The sequence below is a fragment of the Vanellus vanellus genome, assembly GCF_965231255.1.
Source record: "Vanellus vanellus genome assembly, chromosome: 1".
Lineage (NCBI taxonomy): Eukaryota > Metazoa > Chordata > Aves > Charadriiformes > Charadriidae > Vanellus > Vanellus vanellus.
In genome coordinates, this window is record NC_138905.1 from 154,406,256 (window position 1) to 154,428,031 (window position 21,776).

General features: G+C 44.1%; 1 protein-coding gene across 1 annotated transcript in view; it reads right to left on the reverse strand.

The window, feature by feature from the left end:
- Positions 1-21,776, reverse strand: part of TMEM255B (transmembrane protein 255B) — a gene marked incomplete at both ends in the record, with an annotated part of 80,414 nt that overhangs the window by 6,109 nt on the left and 52,529 nt on the right. Inside the window, 3 exons of the mRNA XM_082481427.1 lie at positions 4,989-5,148; positions 8,090-8,175; positions 12,059-12,139. Of these exons, the coding sequence (XP_082337553.1) occupies positions 4,989-5,148; positions 8,090-8,175; positions 12,059-12,139 (327 nt within the window). The remainder of the gene's footprint in view (positions 1-4,988; positions 5,149-8,089; positions 8,176-12,058; positions 12,140-21,776) is intronic.

The window sequence follows — 21,776 nt, forward strand, 5'->3', positions numbered from 1 at the left end:
CTGCTTTCCTATGCAGATCTACAAAGATCTTCCTTTCCAGACCACTTGCTCTTCTCTCACAGCTCCCTCTCCCTTGTGAAATGGAGTTTGCTGCTGGCTCTCCAATACCACCCCCCACGTGCATATCTCATTCCTACTGCATAAAATCCTTCATCGTATCCTGTGGTTTTATTGGCACGTCCCTTAACTGCAATGTGAGATGAGGTTTGAAGGAAGAAGTAATAGCTCATATTAAACCAGCTAATACAACCGGAGGAGAAAAAAAGAATAGCAAAAGCTAAATGTGAAAGGGGGCTTGTGTTAAACCCTAAAACCCTGTGCTATATAACCATTTCTGAAGGACAGCAGAGCTCTGTGAAAGATTTTCATGTCCTTCTGCTTTGCAAAGCAAGACAAATCCAGTGGTTTCTTTTCTCTTCTTTGTTTTTATTAGCAGATTCCTCCACATGAGAGCATGGAATTTTCTTTTTACTGAAATAATAAAATATGGCGGTTGCCAGACAAATACTAAAAGCAGCAGCCAGGATTTTTTTTTTTTTTTTGGCATTTCCTTTCAGATTTATCAGTGAGAGACATAAACCACTGCATCCTCTGCAGATAGTGTGACATCTCTCTGTGGTTGAGAAAGAGGTATGTTAATTGTGTTTGTACATGGAAAACGTTGTCTAGGTCACTAACGTACCTCATGAGGCTACCTGACAATCTAGGCCTTACCTCTCTGGAGAAACTTAGCGCCCCAGAAGCTGGCGCAGAGGAAGGCTGGGCTCAAAAGCAGAGAGCCTATTTCATGGGAGAAGGCAAGTCTCTCATCTTTCAGGTACTCTCCTCAAAACACCTCCTTTCTACTCACCCTGCTGGGTGGATACGGTAGGGAGAAACGGAGAGGCACTGCCTTTCAGACAGGAGCAGCGAAGCAGCTAACGAGCTTGCCTCAGACCCAAAGGTTTGGGGCCAGCGACATGGCCCACCCCATGCCCTTCCTCGGAGGAGGGAGGTCCTGGTGTGGTCAGATCCTTCTGGCCATGGGTGTAAATGTGGCAAGAAACACTTGTTTTGCCCAACGTGAAGCACAGATGCCTGTTCTGCATGTCACCAGCTTTCTGGTGTGGGTCCCTTTGGGTGCTGCTGTCCTCGCAAGAACCTCTCTCAGTCCTCTTCCACTCTCTCCACCCGAAGCAGCAACACTGTCCAGTCACTAAGGATGAACATCACAATAGTCCTAAGAAGACAGGTTTGGGGAGCCACCACCCCAAATGCACTCAACAAAGCACCTTATTATCAGGTGATCTGGTCTCAACCTGAAGCCAGCAATGATTTGCAGGTATTGAAGCTGGTTATCAAGTATTCCAGCAATGGCACTATGTTAAATTAGTCACATAAAATACAAGAGCAGGTAGAGACATTTTAAACTGAAACACCACCCAAGTCAAAGAGATAAGGAGCTGTAAACTGGCCAGGGAGTGCTGCCAGTGCCATGGGAGGGCTGGGAAGCCAGGGGGTGGCCGAAGGGTCTGTCTGGCCGCCCCCCACCCGGCCAGGCACACTGCTGCATGCTGGCCTGTGTGGTGGCAGAGCAAGGCAGGTCACCTCGCGGATCCGACACAGACCTGCCAAAGTGTTTTATTTCTGAGCTACGGCTACCTCTAACGTCAGACTGCACCTTTGGCTGCACGAATGCTAAAAGACATGAACGCACTGGCAAGTAGTTCAGTAATAAGGGGTTCATTTTGTTTTCCTTTTCAGAGCAGGGTGAGGGAAGAAGAGAGGGGATAAGGGAATGATATATAATCTCTTCAGATTCCATTGAGGACTCCAAAAAGGAGATTAATTGAAAAATAATAATAATTAAAAAAAAAACAGCAACCCCGCCACAGGATTAGCCATAGTTCTGATTAATGCAACACTGAACTTAGGGCAGGCAGATTCCTTGGCAAGGTGTGTCACGAAAATATCTACAAGTCATCAGATGAATACCAGGGCAGGGACGGGAGTTTCTAGATTAACTCTTAGTACCAGCAAGTGAAGTTTTACATGCATTTCTTTACCCCTGTCTTCTGTAAGAAATAATCAGGGGTTTTTAACATTTTGGATACTCCAAGTGTGTACTTCTATTTACATAATATTTTAACCTGCTTTTTGTTAAAAGTGACTTTAAGGTAACTGCCTAGTCATTGTCCTGCACCCAAGCACACAGTAAATTTGAAGAGGAGGGTACCATCATGACCGCTGCAGCTCCCCCAGCACCCAGCAGATCAGAGCGGACAGCCCCACAGGTGACACAGGGGCCACTGACAGCCAACACCTTGGGGGTCAGAAGACGATAAAATGTTCCCACTGAGCCAGCACGGACCTCTGGCAGGCAGCAAAACCACAGGGAACGTGCCAGGGTCTGCAGGGAATTTGTCACAAGAAAGAAAACCCACAACAAGCAAAACAACACTTCTTTTTTTTTTTTTCTGTCCAGGAACCGTGATGGATTTAGAGGACACAGCACTATTTTGCAAACTCTCCCATTTGTAACATGTTTTGGCTGCCAGCATTCCCCAGAGATAAACTAGAGTTTGACTAGTCAGCCCGGCCCTGTGTTTTCTGGAAGTCAACCTCGGAGCAATGCCCTGAGGCATTTCAGCGGGATTTGCAGCTCTCCCTGCAAAATGCCAGTGAGCATTTCTGTGGGAAGGTGACATCCTGAAAGAAAGAAAATTGTTGTCCCACACATTTCGCTGTTTTCTTTTCTTATTTCAGTCCCATGCCCCTTTCCCTCTTCTGCTTGATGTTTTCTTGGCCCTCATCTTCCTCCAAGAGTTACTCCCTTCCTAATGAAAGCGAGCAGATTAGCAAACCAACTCTGGTCTGTCACTCAAAAGGACTCTGAAAAAGCACAGGCAGAAGCAAGGAGCAGTCATTGCATTTTGGATTGCTGCTTTAGTAGCTCTTTCACAAGCATAGCATGGCTCCTGTGCTGAGGCAACCGACACAAACTCATCTTTTCCTTACGCTAGTGAGGGGTTTTTTTCCACTCCCACTGCAGAGGAGGCATTAAACAGCTTATTCAGATCAAGTTTTTAGCTGGAGGCCCAACAGACTCACTCCAGCCGGAGCCTGGGGTGGGGAAGCTGCATGTCCACTGCTGCTGCGATTTCCTTGCACAGCTTTACATCGCCTGGTCAGAGGACCCAGAGTTTGACCCAGGGTCTGCCTCCCAGTACAGGGAATATGCAGGTGACGGACACCCCAGTTGTCCCAGGAATGTCTCCTCAGCTTGGCATCCCTTGCTAGCAGTGCAGCCATGGCCCCCACGCAGGACCTGCCTGGGTGCCTGGGTTGGAGCTCACCCTGCTACAAAGCATCGGCTCAAATCCCATGTAAGCCTCGGTTTGTGTGAGACACATTAGGTGGACTCGGGCTAGCTCTCTGCACCATTCCCCATCTCAGAGGAGCACTAGCAACTCCCACAGCTGCCCTTGGAGGCACTTGTGCCCATCCGCCAGGCAGGGGAAAATACTTAGTAGCACTGGAAAGCTGCAGTGCTCCACCAAGGACTTACTGTAGATGATGCCTGCCTTCCCTTCCTCACGTAGCTGCTATTCCCTTCTTTTCCCACTGTGGTTGTTTCTCCTGCCCTTCCGCCATTGCTCCTCTCACAGGGAGGGGATGAATTAAGCTGGGAAAGCTGCTTCCAATCCCTCCTGTCAGGCAGCCACAACTCTTTACTGGCTGGCTGCAATTTGTTACCAACTCCTTGCAAGGGTCCCCTCACATAAAGAACAGCTGCACATTTCTAATATGCAAAGGCTCGAGTGCTTGTTTGCTTATTTCCAGCAAATGTTTTGCAACTATTAACAAAGGTGAATTTCAAATAATTCATATGGCCCTGCTCTGTCACATGGTTTTAAGCACCCAACACATGTTGTAGATAGCCTGGACATGCTTGCTAAGGGATGCTGGGTGGTCAGAGGAGGGCCTGGATGGCCTCCAGTCTGACTGTGTCCTTGGCACACTGTCAGCTATGAGCAGCCCTTTCCCTCTAGTCTGCCCCCCTCAGTGTACATCTCACCCGGCTCTCTTGCTTTCTCTTCCCTGCTCCATCCCTCTCTTATTTCCTTTCACCTGTCTTTCTATTTACTTTTCTCCTCTGGAATAGCCACCAGAAACATAATGGATCTAAGGTGACCTGTGCTGCTACTGCACCTCCCTTCTGCTCCTGCATTTCACCTCCATCCCCATGCCTCTGCCTGTTTAGTTTGGAAGCTCTTTGAGCTGGGATCATCTACTCTTCTGAGTGCGTAGCAAATCGTGAGCCACTTGGCTGGTTGTCAGCAAATATGACCACTGACAGTGATAATCTCAGGAACAGCTCCTGCACCCTTTTAACATGTCAGAAAATCGAGGCAGATGAGGCACTGTGTCACAGAATCCCTTCTAGCACACAGCCTCTTCCGAATGCAGTGGTGCACATCAGCACAACATGGTGGTGTGGCACAGGCAGCAGTTAAGAGGGTGGCATTCCTTAGTGAAACAAAAGAGGAGGTTAATGTGACCTGAATAGAATAAAACTGTTTAAATAAAAACTGGACTGATACTTCACAGTTAATCCCCATTCTTGGGAAACAAACTATATAAGGTTAAATAGTCACACATAGGACTTGAGTTTTATATGTTAGCTACAAACTAGCACCCTCAAACTCTGTTCAGTGCTGAATTAGAAGAATAAAACAAAAGAGGCCACTAAGTGAATTGCCAGCATCTGTTCACACAGACGCCTGTTTTTTTCCCTTCCATTCATGTATAGACCAGGCTTGACCTACTTAGCTGTGAGCAGCTGGCAACAGCTTAGCCTGAAAGATGTGACTCCAGACGCCCAGATCACACAGGAAACATGTTTAAAGTGCCTCCTTCATACACTTATGCTTCCTTGGTTTTAACCCACTTGATAACACCAACAAGCACAGAAGTCCTCACATAAGGCAAAAGACTGTGAGCCTTACCATGTCTTTAAATGCCCCAAGAATGGCTGCCGTAATAATCCCCAGAAACAACCCGATGATGTTGAGGACTGTGGAGGACCACAGCAGCCTATACAGGTGAATCACGTCCTGACAGCTGCTCACGCCGAGAAATTCATAGTAGCTGGAAGACTGCTCTGAACTGAAAGGGAATGCAGATAACGTCACTACTGTGGGAATGGTTTTGCACATAATACAGAGCATCAGAGGATATGAATCCCTCCTGCTTACTTTCCTCTTTGCCATGCTCCTACCAAACACTGCTCAGGTGAACTGGAGAAAGCTCTACTGTAGAAAAAAATGGGCTCTGCTAATGCCAGCATTAAACATGCTGTCCAACTAATACCAACCCTAGATCGGCATTGTGCACCAGCACGGACTCTTTTTTTTTTTTTGCTGAGGGTCTCTGAACACAGGCATAGTTCTGGCATAGGGATGCTGCCCTTGCCATTTAACTACCAGCTGAAGCATGCTTAGCACTGCTTTTTTTCCCCAGCTCACCTGAAAATCCACTGGCATCTCTGAAACTGGGAAAGGCAAGTTACTTAAGCACTAATTCAACCACAGGAAGGGAGATTTTTCCAGCTGGCTACATTTGTTTATGGTGTCTGCGGTTCCAAATTAACAGTACAGTATAAAGAAGTGCCTTTACACTATGGATTGTACTATCCAGAAATCTTTGTTTGTTTATACTTCCACAGTGCATTGGTTGTTGTAAATCAGGCATGTAGCGAAGTCAATCCTCACTGTCTTGCCAAAAGTCAGAAATATCCTACTGCAAAATTTGAAACCACAGTTTCCTGCAGTTCTTCCAGTACCTGCCTTAATGCTAGCCCACTAATGAGCTCCTAGAGCAGCTATTTGAGTTGGAAAGGTTTTTTAAACGCCAAGTCTGGTTTTGCACTCAGCTTATGGTGCTCACTATTCTGTTTCTCCATCCCCAGCACATGGGGCAACAGTGGAGACGGGGGTTAGGGAAAGCTCTGCAGGGGAAGGTAGCAGTGTAGAGAAATCCACAACATTTCTGGCAAGAACCAAGCCAAGCACAGTAATTCCTGGAAATGCCCAATCATTTGTTGTGGGGCACGGTTCTGGCATTGCAGATCCATTAACGTTGAGTTCACTTGGGCCCTATCATGAGCCCAGACGTTGCTTAACTAAATAAACCTATAGTTTCAGTTGCGGTGAGGCTGAGGAAATCTGACTTGTGATCCTGCCTGTGTACTGGTCTATTGCATGGCTGACACCAAGTTGCTTTGTGTGACTGTGTCTCCTCCTACTTCTCTGTAGCCGTCCTATGAACTGGAATTGCCATGTCTGTAGAGCAGCAAGACTGCTGCTTTACTCTGGATCTGTCCATGCCAGTGCCATAAGATGTTGCTGTTCAGTGTGGATGGCTGACAATGGCAGAGCACACATGTTTAAATATATCGCTGAATACTGTCACAGTGGTGATCAGTCCCAGGTGTTTCAGACAAACCCAATGTTGTAGAAAAATGGCACTGAGGATCTCCATCTGGATGGGGAGTATTCCTGATCTCTCCTTGCTGTTACCTTATGCTTTAAGCAGCAGATTTTCAATCACTGTATTTGATAAACCTGAATGCTTTCATGCCTTTAAGACCCCTGTTCTTTTCTATATGGAATTGGGCTGTTTTATTCAGTGTCAACATGCAGCAGTTAGTTGTGTACCATGGAAGAAAGCGTTCTCAGTATAAACACACTGCATTGCAACTATGATGTTTCATTATTTGTCTATCACAGAAAAGGTACCAAAGTTGAGCATACTCTACCTTTCCCACGTAATTTGTTTTGTATACCTCCATCACATCCAGATTTAACACTTCTTACACAAGCAGAAGACTCTAGCATTCACAGGGGATCTTAATCCACTCCATAGACCTGCACTCACTTTGTGTCTCTTATGTGCATGAGAAATACGCACAGTGGCTACAGAAATCCCTCTAGTCCCAAATTTCATTTTGCTTCTCTAGTTGTGTCAGAACCTGGGCAAGAACGACTCTTATGCAGAAGCCTTGTGTAGAAGCCTCATTCCCCTGCACCTAAAATGTTTGTCTGGCAGCACGCTAGCAAGGGCTTACAGAGGACTGGGGTTATTCAGGGCTGCTAGCATGTGCAAAGGAGGCAAAACCAAAACAAAACAGGAGATGCAGGAAGGAAGGAAGATAAGAAATATATAGAGGGAAAGAAAGAATTGACTGTGGGTGAACTGCAGAAGGCTGCAGAGGTTGCATGAGAGTGCATGGTAAGATGATGCTGAGGTGTGCAGAAGGTGAGTCAGGCAGATATCTCCTCTGAGAAATTCTCCCCAGTTTCTTGTATGTGGCAAGACACAATGCTGCTTGCAGTTGAAATCTCTATGTGCCAGGTGGCCAGTCATTTGTGCAAGTTCATTTCACCTGTCTTCTACATTATAAATCCTTGGACTTTGCTGCGATGTAGTTTTCCCAACCACCTTTTTCACTCCTGTTAAATTGCTGCATGCCAACCCTGTGCCAACCTTCAGCTGATCTTCATAAGCATATCCACACATTTCCCCTCTCATCTTCTGACATCTCCTGTTTTGGTAATGATGAAGTCAAACGGACAGCTTCAGAAAACACAAGACTCTCTATATCTGTCCTATGACAATTTAGCAAAATCCCAAGCCTACAGAGGCTGTTGCTAACAAAAGAGCTCTGCATATGCCCACAACATGATCTCTGCTCATGGGCACCTATGTTTCTGTTCATGAAATCTAACAGGAAAATTGCATTGCAAGATCAACAGTAAATCTTGACAGGGCTATGACTGAGTGGTCGATTTTGATCATACAGCAAAGAGCTTATGGGCATATTTAAAGAAAAAGAAACCAAAACAATGCCAACACTAACATGCAACCCCTGACTTCTTCTCTGCTGGTATCAGGACTTCACTTGCAGAGGAACTGGATTGCTCAGCATACAAGCACCTTGTGTTGCTTCTCCAGGCCTGAGGGCTTCCTCCGGCTCCCCCATCATTTAAGAGGAGGGACAAATAACCAAGGATTTCTCAGAGGCCACTGACTGCACACAGGTACTTACTTCTCACAGTTGTACAGGTCACAGCAATAGCACGTGTTACTCTTTACTTTCAGCTGGCACTTGCTGTTTAAGGTATAACATGTCACCTGCCAAAAAAGAAGAGACTGACTTTTATTCTCAGTGTTTCAGTGTTGTGTGAATCATCCTACTGACCACAAAGAAACAGCTACTGCAGTGTCAGGTTTTACTATTACTCGCTGTGCAGAAAGATCCTGAGATTCCAAAATCCCCCACTGAAGGGCAGAAGGACATCCCTGAGCTCCCCGGAGTTTCACTCGGGACATCGGCCCCTGAGTCTTGGGGCTGCCAGAGTTTTCAAGCTGCAGTGCCTGGTGCTATTTTACTAAGACCCAGCGCCTGCAGCTGTGAGATGTGGATCCCTATGGCTGTGACACAGGGACCATTGGTCTTGAGAGATATACCACAGCAAGCCACTGAAGTGGGTAAGAATACCACTCCATTATAGTGGGTAAATGGGCAAAGAAGCCGATCTATCTGAACAGCTCCCAATAAATGGGAGCTCTCTCCTTTCAGTAGAACCCTCCTGAAGAAGGAAATAATTAGGAACAAGAAGAAGAACAATCTCCAAACCCACAAACAAAACTGCTCAGAAAAGATCCAAGCACTCCAGCAAATAAGTACCATTTACTGCAGGCTCTTGAATAGAAAACTGAAAAGGTTTCTTTGTGTGTGCAGGAATTGCAGAGATGGAAAATTGTTAGAACAATAAAGGTAGGCACATGTAAGCCAGTCTTCATCCAGACAAGAAATCATTTTAATGACTCCTTAAGTGTGGTAAGCAGTAATCACTTCTATTTGGCACTACAGACCAATTGAAATATTTTATATGTAAGGCTTTTTTTTTTCCTGAGATTTTTACCTTATTGACTTTGAAATCCTGGAGAACTGTTAGGTTTTAAAAGCTAGCAGGTCAGAAATACATTCTTTCTATAGTTTTTATTTTGATAGAAAAAATGTACTGTAACCACTGAGAAGTATTTTGTTCACAAAATTACTGAATGGAAAATTCCTCATAACGAAAAAGTAGAAGCATGCTTGGGAACACATGCCTGCTTTCGAAAAGCTTCTGTCAGATAGTTCGGCTTAGCCATGAATGTGTTAGTCTGTGGGATAGCCTCCACGGGAGATGTCAAACCAGATGTTTCTCAGCTCCTGAGTTCTGGATTTGTGCATCCTTTTTAGTGTGAAAACTGCCACTGTTGATGAGTCTGTACTCCTCACGTGCTTCTTCACAGCAAAAAGGAAAGCCTTAAACACACGCACTCAGCAGCAGAGAAAGTTCATCTTGCAGCTGGTCTCAGACTTGCCGTGCTTGTCCTTAGGAGGATTTGCTTAAGCAGTGGAAGTTGTGTGACAAAGTTAAAGTTGAAAAGGAAGTTAAAATGATGCCTTGGGATTGCTTTGCTGCCCAGGACAAAGCTATACCTGCAGTTAGTGCCTCATACAAATCAACTCTTCTGACCCAAAATGGAAGTTAGGTTATAAAAGGACAGTCTCAGTCTAGGTTGCAATCTGGAAATGGAGCTCACAGCTTGATACAGACACATCTCACTTGTCACAAGAATATCTCACCCTGAGGTAGAACCTCATTTCACCAACCTCGTTCTGTTGTGTCTGAACTTACTGGAATTTCACATCAGGGCTTTGATGGCCTGAAGTCACATTCAGCTGCAGATGTCCGCAGCCTAAGGTGCAATTCACTGCAGAAGGGGAGCACGCTACCATCAACGACTGCATCGGCTTAATCAAGATCCAGCTCAGAAGTGACTGAAACATCACATCTGGCTACTTCTCAAAGCAGTTTGAAAACCAGTCCTCGAGCAGAGTGTGCCAATGTGTCTGCTACCACAGCCATTTTGTTGGGGCGCCCTAGTGCCTCTGCACAGAGCGGAACTTAAGACTTTGGGTTTCACCCCCTGTATGTGGTCAAAATGGCCCCGCAGAGTTAAAAAATACCCTTTTCCCATTACCCATCGGAGGGCTTCATAAGATGGAGTGGGCTGCTAAAAAGGTGGTTTGTTCTGATGCATGGCGTTGGGGACACTTCTGATAGGAAATAAAAGTAGTTTTCCCCTCTCCAAGCATCAATAAGGCAAGTTTGCTCCTCTTTACTGCAGAAGGGTAGAAGTGTAAAAGAGGGGGATCGGCAAGATCTTAAACATGGTTTTAGCTGCTTCTAGGCTACAAAGGCATATTAAATTATTGGCCAAGGGAGTTACTGTAGCTGACTATTTTTATCACTACATTTTTAAAACATGCAAAGAGGAAGACACTCCTTTTTAGGAGAATAGCGAATAAACCAAAATAAACAAATTACTGTGTGATGTGAGCAAGGGTGTTGAAAACAGGCCATTTGGGGGTATTCTGCATGTCAAGACCTATTATTTCATTTCAGTGACCAGACATCTAGGTTTTTTTCATGTTCTGGTTCTTTGTGGCTGTCTATCCCCTCAGCACAAGTTGAAGAGATGTTCTCACCTCATGGTAATTGCAAGAAAATCAAATTCTTTCTGCTTTGAGCAAAGAGAAGAACCGAAACAGGCAAACTACATGAGCTGGAGACCACTCACAGGCTAGAGATGGCAAGCAAAAGGAAACTTGCACTCAGTAAACAATCTGTCTTCCCGGTTAGGTGTTTGCCTGGCATGCAGAGCATGTCCCCTGCTCACTAGATGGCTAACTTTGGAAAAGCAAAAGCCAAATTCATATACCACAGATCATTAACTCTGAATTAGCACATGCTGACTCTAGATCAGTGGACAACCAGACAAGAATGTTATTACAAACTAACTACACTTTTAAAAGATATGTTGTGGTTTTTTGTTGGGTTTGGTTTGTGTTTTTTTCCCCCCAGAATAGAGCAAGGAGCTCTTTAGACATTCCCACAATCTGGAGAGCTGGGGAAACCCATCTGGCCAGAAGCACGAGGCTGGGATCACCAGCAGAGAGTTGTCGTCAGCGTGACACCAGCTACACACTTATTACAGGAATTAGAAGCATTTCTTGGGCCACGTCTGTGTCTGAGTGTGCATGCACAGGTTAGAAGAGGATGGGAGTAAAACTTACAGGAAAAGGTGTTGTCACAGATCGTAAGTTTGTCTGGGTAGGTCTTTAGGCAAGGAGGTCAATGAAATATTTTTGTCACACATTTTTTGGAATCAACAATGGGGTGCCCTAGCAGCAAGATTTAAGAAGTATTAGCTGCTTTACCTGGTAATATACTTTGCTAAGCCGTCTAGAATTATTAACGATAACATCCCCCATACACTTTTTCTTAGCCATGGAAGGAACTGTGATGAAGGACATCTGGCTTTTTGTAAGTTATACCACTGCTTAGCTGTTCTCAGTCCTGCTCTGCTTGGTTTTCTTCTCACTCCCACCAATTTACCACAATAATAAAATGAAAAATAGGAAAAAAACCTAAATCTGTACTTCTCAGGAGGCTAGCCATTTCAGTATGGGCACTTTTCCGACCATGTTAATGTCATTGAGATAATAAAAAAGCTGCTTTCAAACCACTGACATTCTTGGTCTGTGCTGGATAAATACAGAGAAGATTTGAAGTCTTCTGGACAATGCAAAAGGATTCATTTAGATATTTCCTATTCCACTTGAAGTCTACAAAAGCCTCCTTAGAGAAAGATGCCAATGTGACAAATACATCCCAGACAGCTATTATACAGTATAGATGAACTATGAATCATTCCAGTCCCAGAGTAATGTACTGGATAGAAACACTGACGATGACTCAAAACCTCACTGGTTGTAAGGATTTGCAATCATCAGAGGTTTGAACAAGCAGGGAGTCACTTGTGTGAGGAAAAACAGTAGGGTTTCTATCAACTTGTGACCAACATGCACAGGCATACTCTCAAACACCTGCCTCCCTCCTCCCCAGGCCCTCAAAGCACAGCAGAAACAAACACGGGATGAGGTGAGTTTGTTTACCTCTGTCTGGTAGGCATCATATAGGAATCCTATTCCACTTGAATAAAACTGGCACCTCTTGTTATACAAAGGTCTGGGCTCCTGTAAAGAGAAAAAGAGCCAAAAAAGTACTCAGTCTCGAGGAAGTGTGAAGACACCATGTCCCATGTACCCCTGGTAGATGCTTACAGCTCTCTGGAGCTGAAGCCAATGCAGACACTTGGGTAAGCAGCTCACATCCCCCCGTGTTGGCTTTCTTTCCAAGGATGGCTCTCCTCAGAGTTACATTTTCCTTCCTCACTCTGCCACTAAGGTATGTGAATATCGTTTATTTTCCTCTGTACCAGTCACCTCTTTTAAGAAGACATAATCCCTGGCATTTAACCACTTCCTTCCCCGATGTCAAATAGCACTGCTTTATGAGAATGGTCCAGTTACTCTTTTTCCAGGTACAGTTTCTTACCTAGCACAAAGAATTACTTTGCTATTTGTCTCCAAGATATGGGACTTTCTTTTTAAAGGATTCAACAATGTCCATAGTGAAAACAAATTAAAATATCTAATACTTTAAGTATTTCACTTCCTACACATACTTCAAACCCCAAAAGCAAAACAAAGAATAGTAAAGAAATGAAGGCATAAAGGGGAAGTAATCTGCACCAAGTTTGTTTTCGCCTTATTTTCCTATGCTTATTGTAAAAGATGCATTCACTGCTCATATTTCATATTTTGCTTGTAACAGTCCCTGCAAGTTGATATAAAGGAAGAACACAATGAAGTATTCTTGGCCAGATGGAAGATGTGTGTTTCCAAACTTGGTGAATAGCCACTTGAAGGCTAGAGGGTGCACACCTCAGCCAGTTTCAGGACTAGACCATATTTACCTAGGGGGGATCTGACGACTGAAGAGTTCTCTGTGATCAGATGTCTATCCCAAATCAAAGTGTGGGAATGACTTCAAAAGCACTCAGGTGCCCTCCAATACGTGAATCAGACCACTTCCAAGACAGAAGATGAAAAACCATTATGTACCATCCCCTCTTTCTGTGCTAACTTACCAGCAAAGGACTACTTAAGTTGTTAGCCGAAATCTGTGCTGATTAACTTTCACTGCATTTTAAAGCTTTATGACCCATCCAGGAATAACCCAGAAATTGCAGAAAGATCTGTACTACTTAAGATCACTTCTGAGTGTTCAATGCTTGTTGGATAATGAAGTGTGAACTGTATAAATCTGCTGACCCGAAATACATCATCAGTAAAACTGCAGCGCTAGGCAGGAATGCAGACAGGTCAATGAATAAAGTTCATCCATCAGCTTATTTGCCTTTCTGATTACTCTGGCAAACCCAAGGAAGTTTGGACACCAACTCCTAAGGGTTAGGGAAAGGTTAGCTTCCTGCATCCAAAAATATTTATTTATATCACACAAGTGTAAAAAAAATGCTTCAGGAATTCTTCTTCTCTAGAGGAAAAGCAAATACCACACAAACAGCATGCCGCGTCTTGAACTAGGACAACATTCTTCCACAGGCCTGGGAAAGCATTAGCCTTTAGACATGACTTCCAGGGACAGATCTGGTTGGGAGGACTAACAGGATTATAGTTTCTCTGCTAGCACAACAAGCATAGGCTCAGCTAAAGGCTGTGCTGCCCTTCTTTCACAGAGTATCATACTCCAACCCTGATTTCATCATCTGTTGCATGGGGATGAAATGAGAGAGAAGGGGAGTGAGCAGTAGAAATGGCTTTGTCTACCACGAGGAGCAAATCCATGAAAAACTGCTGTCCATCATATTCACAGCAATAACAAGTTTCAGTCTGATCCCGGAAGATCCTGGATGGGAGCGATGGTCAAGGGCATGGAGCCCAAGTGGTTTTCTCAATCCTGCTGGTGAGAACAAATGGCTTGAGGAGGGCTGGATGGATCCATCAGGTCAGCAACTGTCTGTACATCTGGTGTTGGCAACAGGACTTTCACTTTTATGACCATGAGAGCATCTTTCATGACCAAGGACTTCTTGGAAGAGGCAGGATCCACCTGACTGATCAGGGAAAAAGCTTTTTTGCCTATAGTCTAGTCAACCAGTGATGAGAGCTTTAAATTAGGAGAAACAGGGGAGGGAGATGAGAACCAACAATCAAGTGAGAAAGTAGTGGACCAATGAGACAAGCGAAGTGAACAGGGTGATGGGGACAAGAGAAATCTCATAATCAACATAACAGGGCTAAATGGGGCCTGCTTCAAGTGTATGCACATTATAAGGAAGCACTCACAGGACAGCACAAGGAAAGCTCTCATCCCTTTTTTGGGATGCTCAGCACTCTTTGAAGTGGCTGTACACTACCACACGCAGCATAGCGAACAAACAGTTTGAGGTTTGTGTGCAGTCACGGGGCAATGATCTCCTTGGGATCAGAGAGACATGGTAAGATAGCTCACAGGACTGGAGTGCCGTCACAGACGGATACAGGCTTTTTTGGAAGGACTTGTAGGATGGTAGAAAGGGGAAGTTGCTTTTTATAAGAGAAAGCAGCAAAAATGCATGGAGCTCTGCTTAGGGACAGATGAGGAGCCAGCTGAGAGCTTTTATGTCAGTATTAGAGGCCAGGCCAAGACAGGCAACGTTGTAGTGGGTGTCTGCTTACAGACTACCTGATCAGGAAAAAGTAATGAGGCTTCTTTACACAACTAGAAGAAGCCTTGCACTCACAGGCCCTGGTGTTCACGGAGTACTTTAACTACTTTATTATTTCAAAGTAGTAAAGGACTTTACCCCAATATCTGGGGAAGGCACAATGCATCTGCTGGAGGGACAACACAGCAGGGCACAAGTAATCCAGGAGGGTTCTGGAGGGCATTAACAATAACTAACAAGGAGAGGAGTGCTGCTGGACCTCATACTTACAAACAAGGAAGGATTGGTAAGGGATGTGAAGGTCAGGGGTAGCCTTGCCCCTGACAAAGAGATGGTGGAGTTTAGGATCTGAAGAGGAGGGAGCAGGGAAAAAAGCAGGATCCCAACTCCAGACTTCAGGAAAGGAGACTTTGGCCTATTCAGGGATCTGCTTAGAAGAATACCATGGGATACAGTTTTGGAAAGCAGTAGGGTCCAGGAGAGCTGGTTGAGGATCACCCCCTCCAAACAAGCAGTTCATCCCAACAAGCAGGAAATCAACCAAAGGCCTGCAACAAAGGCCTGAGATGTTGAACAAGGAGTTCCTGATATAACTCAGACACAAAAAGGAAGTGTACAGGAAGTGCAAACAGGGACAAGTCACCAGGGAGGAAAATAGAGAAATTATATGAGCATACAGGGATGGGGTTAGGAAAACCAAAGCCCATCTGGAGTTTAATCCAGTGAAGGCTGCACAGGGCAACAAGAAGGGCTTCTATGGGTATATTAGCAGCCCAAGAGAGACTAGGAAAAATATTGGCACACTACTGAATGAGGCAGGCGACCTGGTGACAAAAGACATGGTAAAGGTCAAGGTACTCAACGCCTTCTTTGCCTTGGTCTTCAATGAAGACCAGGACAAAAATCTAGGGCAAGAAAGACTTATGCTTGCTGGAGGAGGATCAGGTCAGGGAACATTTAAACAGACTAGAGATACACAATTCCATGGGACGTGATGGGATGCACCAATGAGTACTGAAGAGGCTGGATGATGTCAATGCAAAGCCACTCTCCATTATCTTTTAAAGGTCATAGTGTTCAGGATAGATTTCTAAGGACTTGAAGAAAGCAAATGTCACTCCTATCTTCAAGAATGGCAAAAATAAAGAATCCAGGGAACTACATGCTGGTGGGAAGGTGATGGAGCAAATAACCTTGGAAACCATTTTCAAACATCTCAAGGACAGGAAGGTGATCGGGAGTAATAAACATGGATTTACAATAGTTAACATGGATTTACAAAAGGGGGAATCATGTCTGACCAACCTGTTAGCCTTCTACAAGGATGTGACTGGCTTGGTGGATGAGTGGAGCTTCTCACTCATCTGTTTCTGGATGTTGTTTATCTTCACTTCAGTAAGGCCTCTGGCACTTTCTCATAATATTCTCGTAGACAAGCTGATGAAGTACAGGCTAAATAAATGGACAGTGAGGTGGACGGAAAGTTGGCAGAACTGCTGGGGTCACAGTGTTGTGATCCATGAAGTCCAGCTGGAGGCCACTCAATAGTGGTCTACCCCAGGGGTCAATACTGGGGACAATATTGTGTAACATCTTCATTACTGAACCGGATGATGGGTAGAGCGCACCCTCTGCAAGCTTGTAGATGATGCAAAACTGGGAGGAGTGGCTGAAACACCAGAGAACTGTGCTGTCATTCAGGGTGACCTGGGCTTCAGAAATGCCCCATAGGAACCTCAAGACATTTTGCACAGGGAAATGCCAAATCCTGCACCTGGGGAGGAATAATCCCATGCACCAGAAAAGGCTAAGGGCTGACCGGCTGGAAAGCAGCTTTACAGAAAATGACCTGGGAGTCCTAGTGGGCTGCATGTTAAACGTGATCCAGCAATGCGCCCTTGTGACAAAAAAGGCCAGCAGTATCCTTGTCTGCATTAGGAAAAGCATCAGCAGCATGTCCAGGGAGGTGATCCTTCCTCTCTGCTCAGCACTGGTGAGACACATCTGGAGTGCTGGGTCCAGTGGTGGGGTCCCCAGTACGGACATACTAGAGTGAGTGCAGAAAAGGACCGTGAAGGTAATTAACAGACCGGAGTGTCTGTGATAAAGAGAAGCAGCTGAGAGAGCTGGGACTGCTCAGCCTAGTGAAGTGAAGGAGAGGGCTTGGGTGTACCTCATCAGTGTGTATCAATACTTGATGGGGGAAGTAAAGAAGATGGAGCCAGACTCTTCTCAGTAGTTCCCAGGAAAAGGACATGAGGGAATAGGCACAGCCACTGGGAATACAGTTAAGACATCTGCATGCGCAATCAGAGCAATGAGTACTTTCCTTCATGAATCTAATTTTGAAAAGCTAGCCTGCTGCACGAGTAAAGCCAGCTTGCTGCACTCAGTCTGTTCTTCTCAATGCATCTGTATGTGCAATAAGTCTGCAACCCCAAATCAAAATAAATGCGATGACTGAGTGTATAAAAATAACAAAGATTATATAATTATGACTTTATCCAGACACCCACAGAACTCAACACCTAAAGCATGCAGCTTTTAATTAGAAGTACACCGGGGAAGCCAAAAGGTTGCATTGGTAAAAGCTTCCATTCGAATTAGATTTTCATCCCACAGAGGTGCTGTGGTCTAACTGTCTACTATAAATAAGGCACCACACAGACTAAACCATGACAAAAGTGTTTAAAAATTATCCAACAGAATGTCATGCTGTATTAGCACCCACTGGATTTTATTGGCCTCTCTAATAATAAAGGCAAATGAGACATACTTCAAAGCTATAAAAGTATTCCTGCTCATAAAATACTTGATATTTTCATAGTGCTCACTGCAGACTGTGTATGAATACAGTATACCTACCAGTCCTTGGTTCTACTTGATTTTACTGCTTATAGCAATACTGGTAGAGACAGAGCTACTTTTACATACTATATATGCAAGCGTATATATATATATTTCATCTATTAACAGTTGGTTTAAAGTATATAGCAACAATATTCTGTTTAACTAATTTGATATCCTTTGATACCAGGAACTTCCTCAACCACTGTTATTGGAACAGAGCTATGCAATACCTTCCATTAATGTGTAATATTTATATATTAATATAGACTAAATGATGCATTCCCCTTCTCTGCTTCTTTGAGTAACTGTTTTTAACTGGAAATGGGTAGGTAGGAAAGATCTGTTGGTTAGAGTTCTGCTGATACATGCAGAGGACAAACACCAGTAGGCTGGCAAAGAGAGGAAGAATTCTGTGTAGTATAAAAATGTAGTTGCATGCTTGGATTTATTTATTGATGTAAAGTAAAAATGGATGGGGTTTATTCCATCTTTCTGAGCACTGGAAAAGATGATTTCTTAGCTAATTATGTATGAGTACGTTTGTGTATAATGGGCAGATACAGTCAGATTGCCATCAGCCTAAGTTTAGAAAATTTTCAGAGGTGCCAAAAAAAAATATATCTGGACATCCAGCAATTCCCTTTAATTTCAGGCAACTCAGAATTGCTCATCCTTGAACCCTACAGAGCAAACTGAGCTCTCCCCATTCTTGCACAGTTTCTATTTTAGTATTTTGCTTGCATGTGTATTAGAACCTGGGAGTGATGAACTTACGGCTAAGAGGGAAGGCTTTATGCCAAGAAAGAGAAGATTTGGTCCAAATATAGAGGGTTTTGATTTGGTTGGTTGCTTTCTTTTAAGAGCATAGAATAAAAAACCCACATGCTCGTTGATGGTGGGAGCATTGCAATACATTATTTGTGTAAGGAAAGTATTCTTTGAACAGTATCTTTGGTGGATTTGATACAATGTCTGCAGGGGAGGAGGCTGTATGGCTTTTAACTGAGTGATGGAAAGTAGATATTTCTATTCCAGTTTTTGTTTCCTTGGAGAACACATATATTTTGGATAACATAGGGAAAATTCCATCTCCCTTATGCGTAAGTCAACGTTCTGAAAACTGAGATATAGCATAAACCCTATTGACTGAAATTTATGCTATACTTTACAGACCCAAAACATGGCTAATAATTTATTGAAATAATTATATAGTGAAGGCTATTTTTTTCCAATTACAGTATTTATTTAGTCTTAGCTTCCATGGCTGCATCGATAGAAGTGTAGATTAATCACTGCCAGGGAATGTTCTCAAGCCTGAAACTCGATCATCAAGCCCATTAAATTGTTAGAACTATGCCTATGATGGCTTTGGCCTAGGCAAACTATCGCTCTTCCAAAATAATTTCTGGGCATGGTTTGGAAATCAGCATGGGCCAAGAACCATTCCCAGTAAGTAACTTGGCCACTGCCATGCTGCCTGTGACTCTAAGAGACTTTAAGAATAAGGACGTGGGCTTCACCATGCCAGTTTGCCTGGGGACCACTGAACGGTCCCGGGCACGTGTAAAAGACGAATATAGATAAAACTGAGGAGTCCAAAACCAGACTAATGCTTTTAGTCACTCATTAACTTGAAGTTTCTCATTTTCTGTTTTCTTCCTACAACATTTTTGTAGGTCGTTTTCATCTACAACATAGCTAGCAATGAATAGGAGAGGGAGCTGCCAAGATTTTTCAAGTTTAATCCTAAAACCAAACTGAAACATAACCCTTCTGTGCCAGCTCAGCCTCATGCCAACAGCTGGGTGTTCTGGAGATTATCACTCCCTTCAAGATCAGGCTCTCTGCTAACTTTCTGAAAGCAGGCATGCAAATATGAACAAATAAATGTTATTATCAACTAGCTTTTATGCTGTTCTGGAGGGCTGGATTGAGCATAGGTATCTGTGTCTGCCTCACACTGACTGTTTGACCGGACATGGCACATGGGAGCATACAGACCCAAGAGCTTTCAGATGAAAGACCGAAGAATCTCACGAAAGGAGGTGCCAACATACTAGGAGGCTGGGAAAGCAGGCAGACTGGTTCACTTTCTGGGGACCTGAGCTAAAGCTGATTGGATCCCACCCTGTACAAATAAGGAGAGGAAATGCTACACATCATTTGTCATTTCTCTCTCTCTTACCAAGAGTTGTTTCTCAGTCTTTTTCAAAAACATTCTCAATGAGATGGGTGTCTCCCAAGGAAGACAGCCCTGAAGGCCAACCATATCCTGGGCTGCATCAAAAGAAGCGTGGCCAGCAAGTTGAGGGAGGTGATTCTGCCCCTCTACTTCACTCTCATTGGAGTACTGCGTCCAGCTCTGGAGCCCCCAACATAAGGACATGGACCTGTTGGAGGGGTCCAGAGGAGGCCCATGAAGATGATCAGAGGGATGGAGCACTTCTCCTATGAGGACAGGCTGAGAGAGTTGGGGTTGTTCAACCTGGAGAAGAGAAGACTCTGGGGAGACCTTATAGCAACTTTCCAGTATCTGAAGAGCACCTACAAGCAAGCTGGAGAGGGGCTTTTTACAAGGGCATGTAGTGACAGGATGAGGGGTAAAGGCTTCAAACTGGAAGATTTAGGATAGATATTAGGAAGAAATTTTTCACTATGAGGGTGGTGAGGCACTGGAACAGGTTTCCCAGAGAAGCTGTGGAGGCCCCATCCCTGGAGGTGTTCAAGGCCAGGCTGGATGGGGCTTTGAGCAACCTGGTCTACTGGAAGGTGTCCTTGCCCATGGCAGGGGGGTTGGAACTCGATGATCTTTAGGGTCCCTTCCAACCTAAACCATTCTATGATTCTATTCCATAAGACCACTGCTAGGAGATCCCAAGGATTCATAGCAGTGATCAATACAAACATCTTTGTGCTTTCACTCATAAAGAAAAAAAATTGTGCATTTTTAAAATGCACAGCTTCCATATTGACTGTGACAAGATGGGTATTAAGGAGCATCTGAGTCTAAGGTACAGGTCAGTGTCCTCAATACTGCAGTGAGGGAGTATCAGCTTTAAGAAACAAAACATATAATACTTCTGTTTGCTCCTGATCCTTGCAACTCCCACATAAAGCACATGGTTATACCTTCTGGAGTGAGGAGCAGGGGTAGGTTTTTTTGACAATTGTTTTGGGCTTTTACTTGTTGGCAGCTAAACATGCAATTCAGTTTTCAGTTTGCAATTCCTGGAGCAAAGAGGCTTTCAGAAAACAATTTATCTTGCATAATTTCACTATTTTAAGAAAAGAGCAGAAATAATAATCCCCCCTTAACTCTCCAATTCCAGATTTCCAAATGTTGTAACCACATCAACTGATGGAAAAAAAAAATTGCAATAACCATTTTAAACTGGCTAGTTTCTTACAGACCTATTATATCTTTTCTTGTGCTTTATAAAGAATCTTAACCTCCTGGCAGACCAACAGAACACCTTATCCATATTCTTGAGATGTTAAATTGTTGTACCCATAGTTTACAGATAGTTATTAAAATACTACTCCTCATATGCCTCATTTAAATTTATTTCTATAAGTAATGGCATTATTTTCATAACCTTTGCATTTCCGAGAGCAGCTGGGAAGAGAGGCGTCCCTCCCCAACTGCAGGAGCGTCTGGGCTCCCCAGTAAAAGGTGTCTCCTTGGACAGGCCAGTGCCCTGGGGCTGCCCACCACCACCGTGGGGCTCAGTGGGCTTCTTTTCTCTCCCTTCAACATCAGGGTCTGCTTTTATGGGGCTGTCAGGCATCAGCTCCTGGCCTTTGCTGCACGGGCTTGAGCAGATTGTGCTCTCTGTCAGTGCCAGGGATGCTAAAGAGCCTGGTACTTGAAACAGTCACTGCATCTCCATCTCTCTCATTCACTAAGAAACTCAAAACACGTAATAAATTGGCTGTAAGCATTTGGCTGACAGCAATCTGGAATGCTGTGGTTGCTGCAAAACCCCAGGTGTCAAAAAACTATGACCCTGAAAGGAAATCCAGATGCTAGAAAATAAAAGTCCTGAACACTATGGAGAGATGCCTGAAACCCATGAATTGTAAAAAAAATCTGAATTTTATTTGAAATTAAGGACATTGGGCAAATACAGTAATGGGAAGAAAACAAACTGTACCGGTGGACTTGGCAGTGTTAAATTTACGGTTGGACTTGATGATCTTAAAGGTCCTTTCCAACCTAAATAATTCTATGACAATTCCTTCCTGCTTCA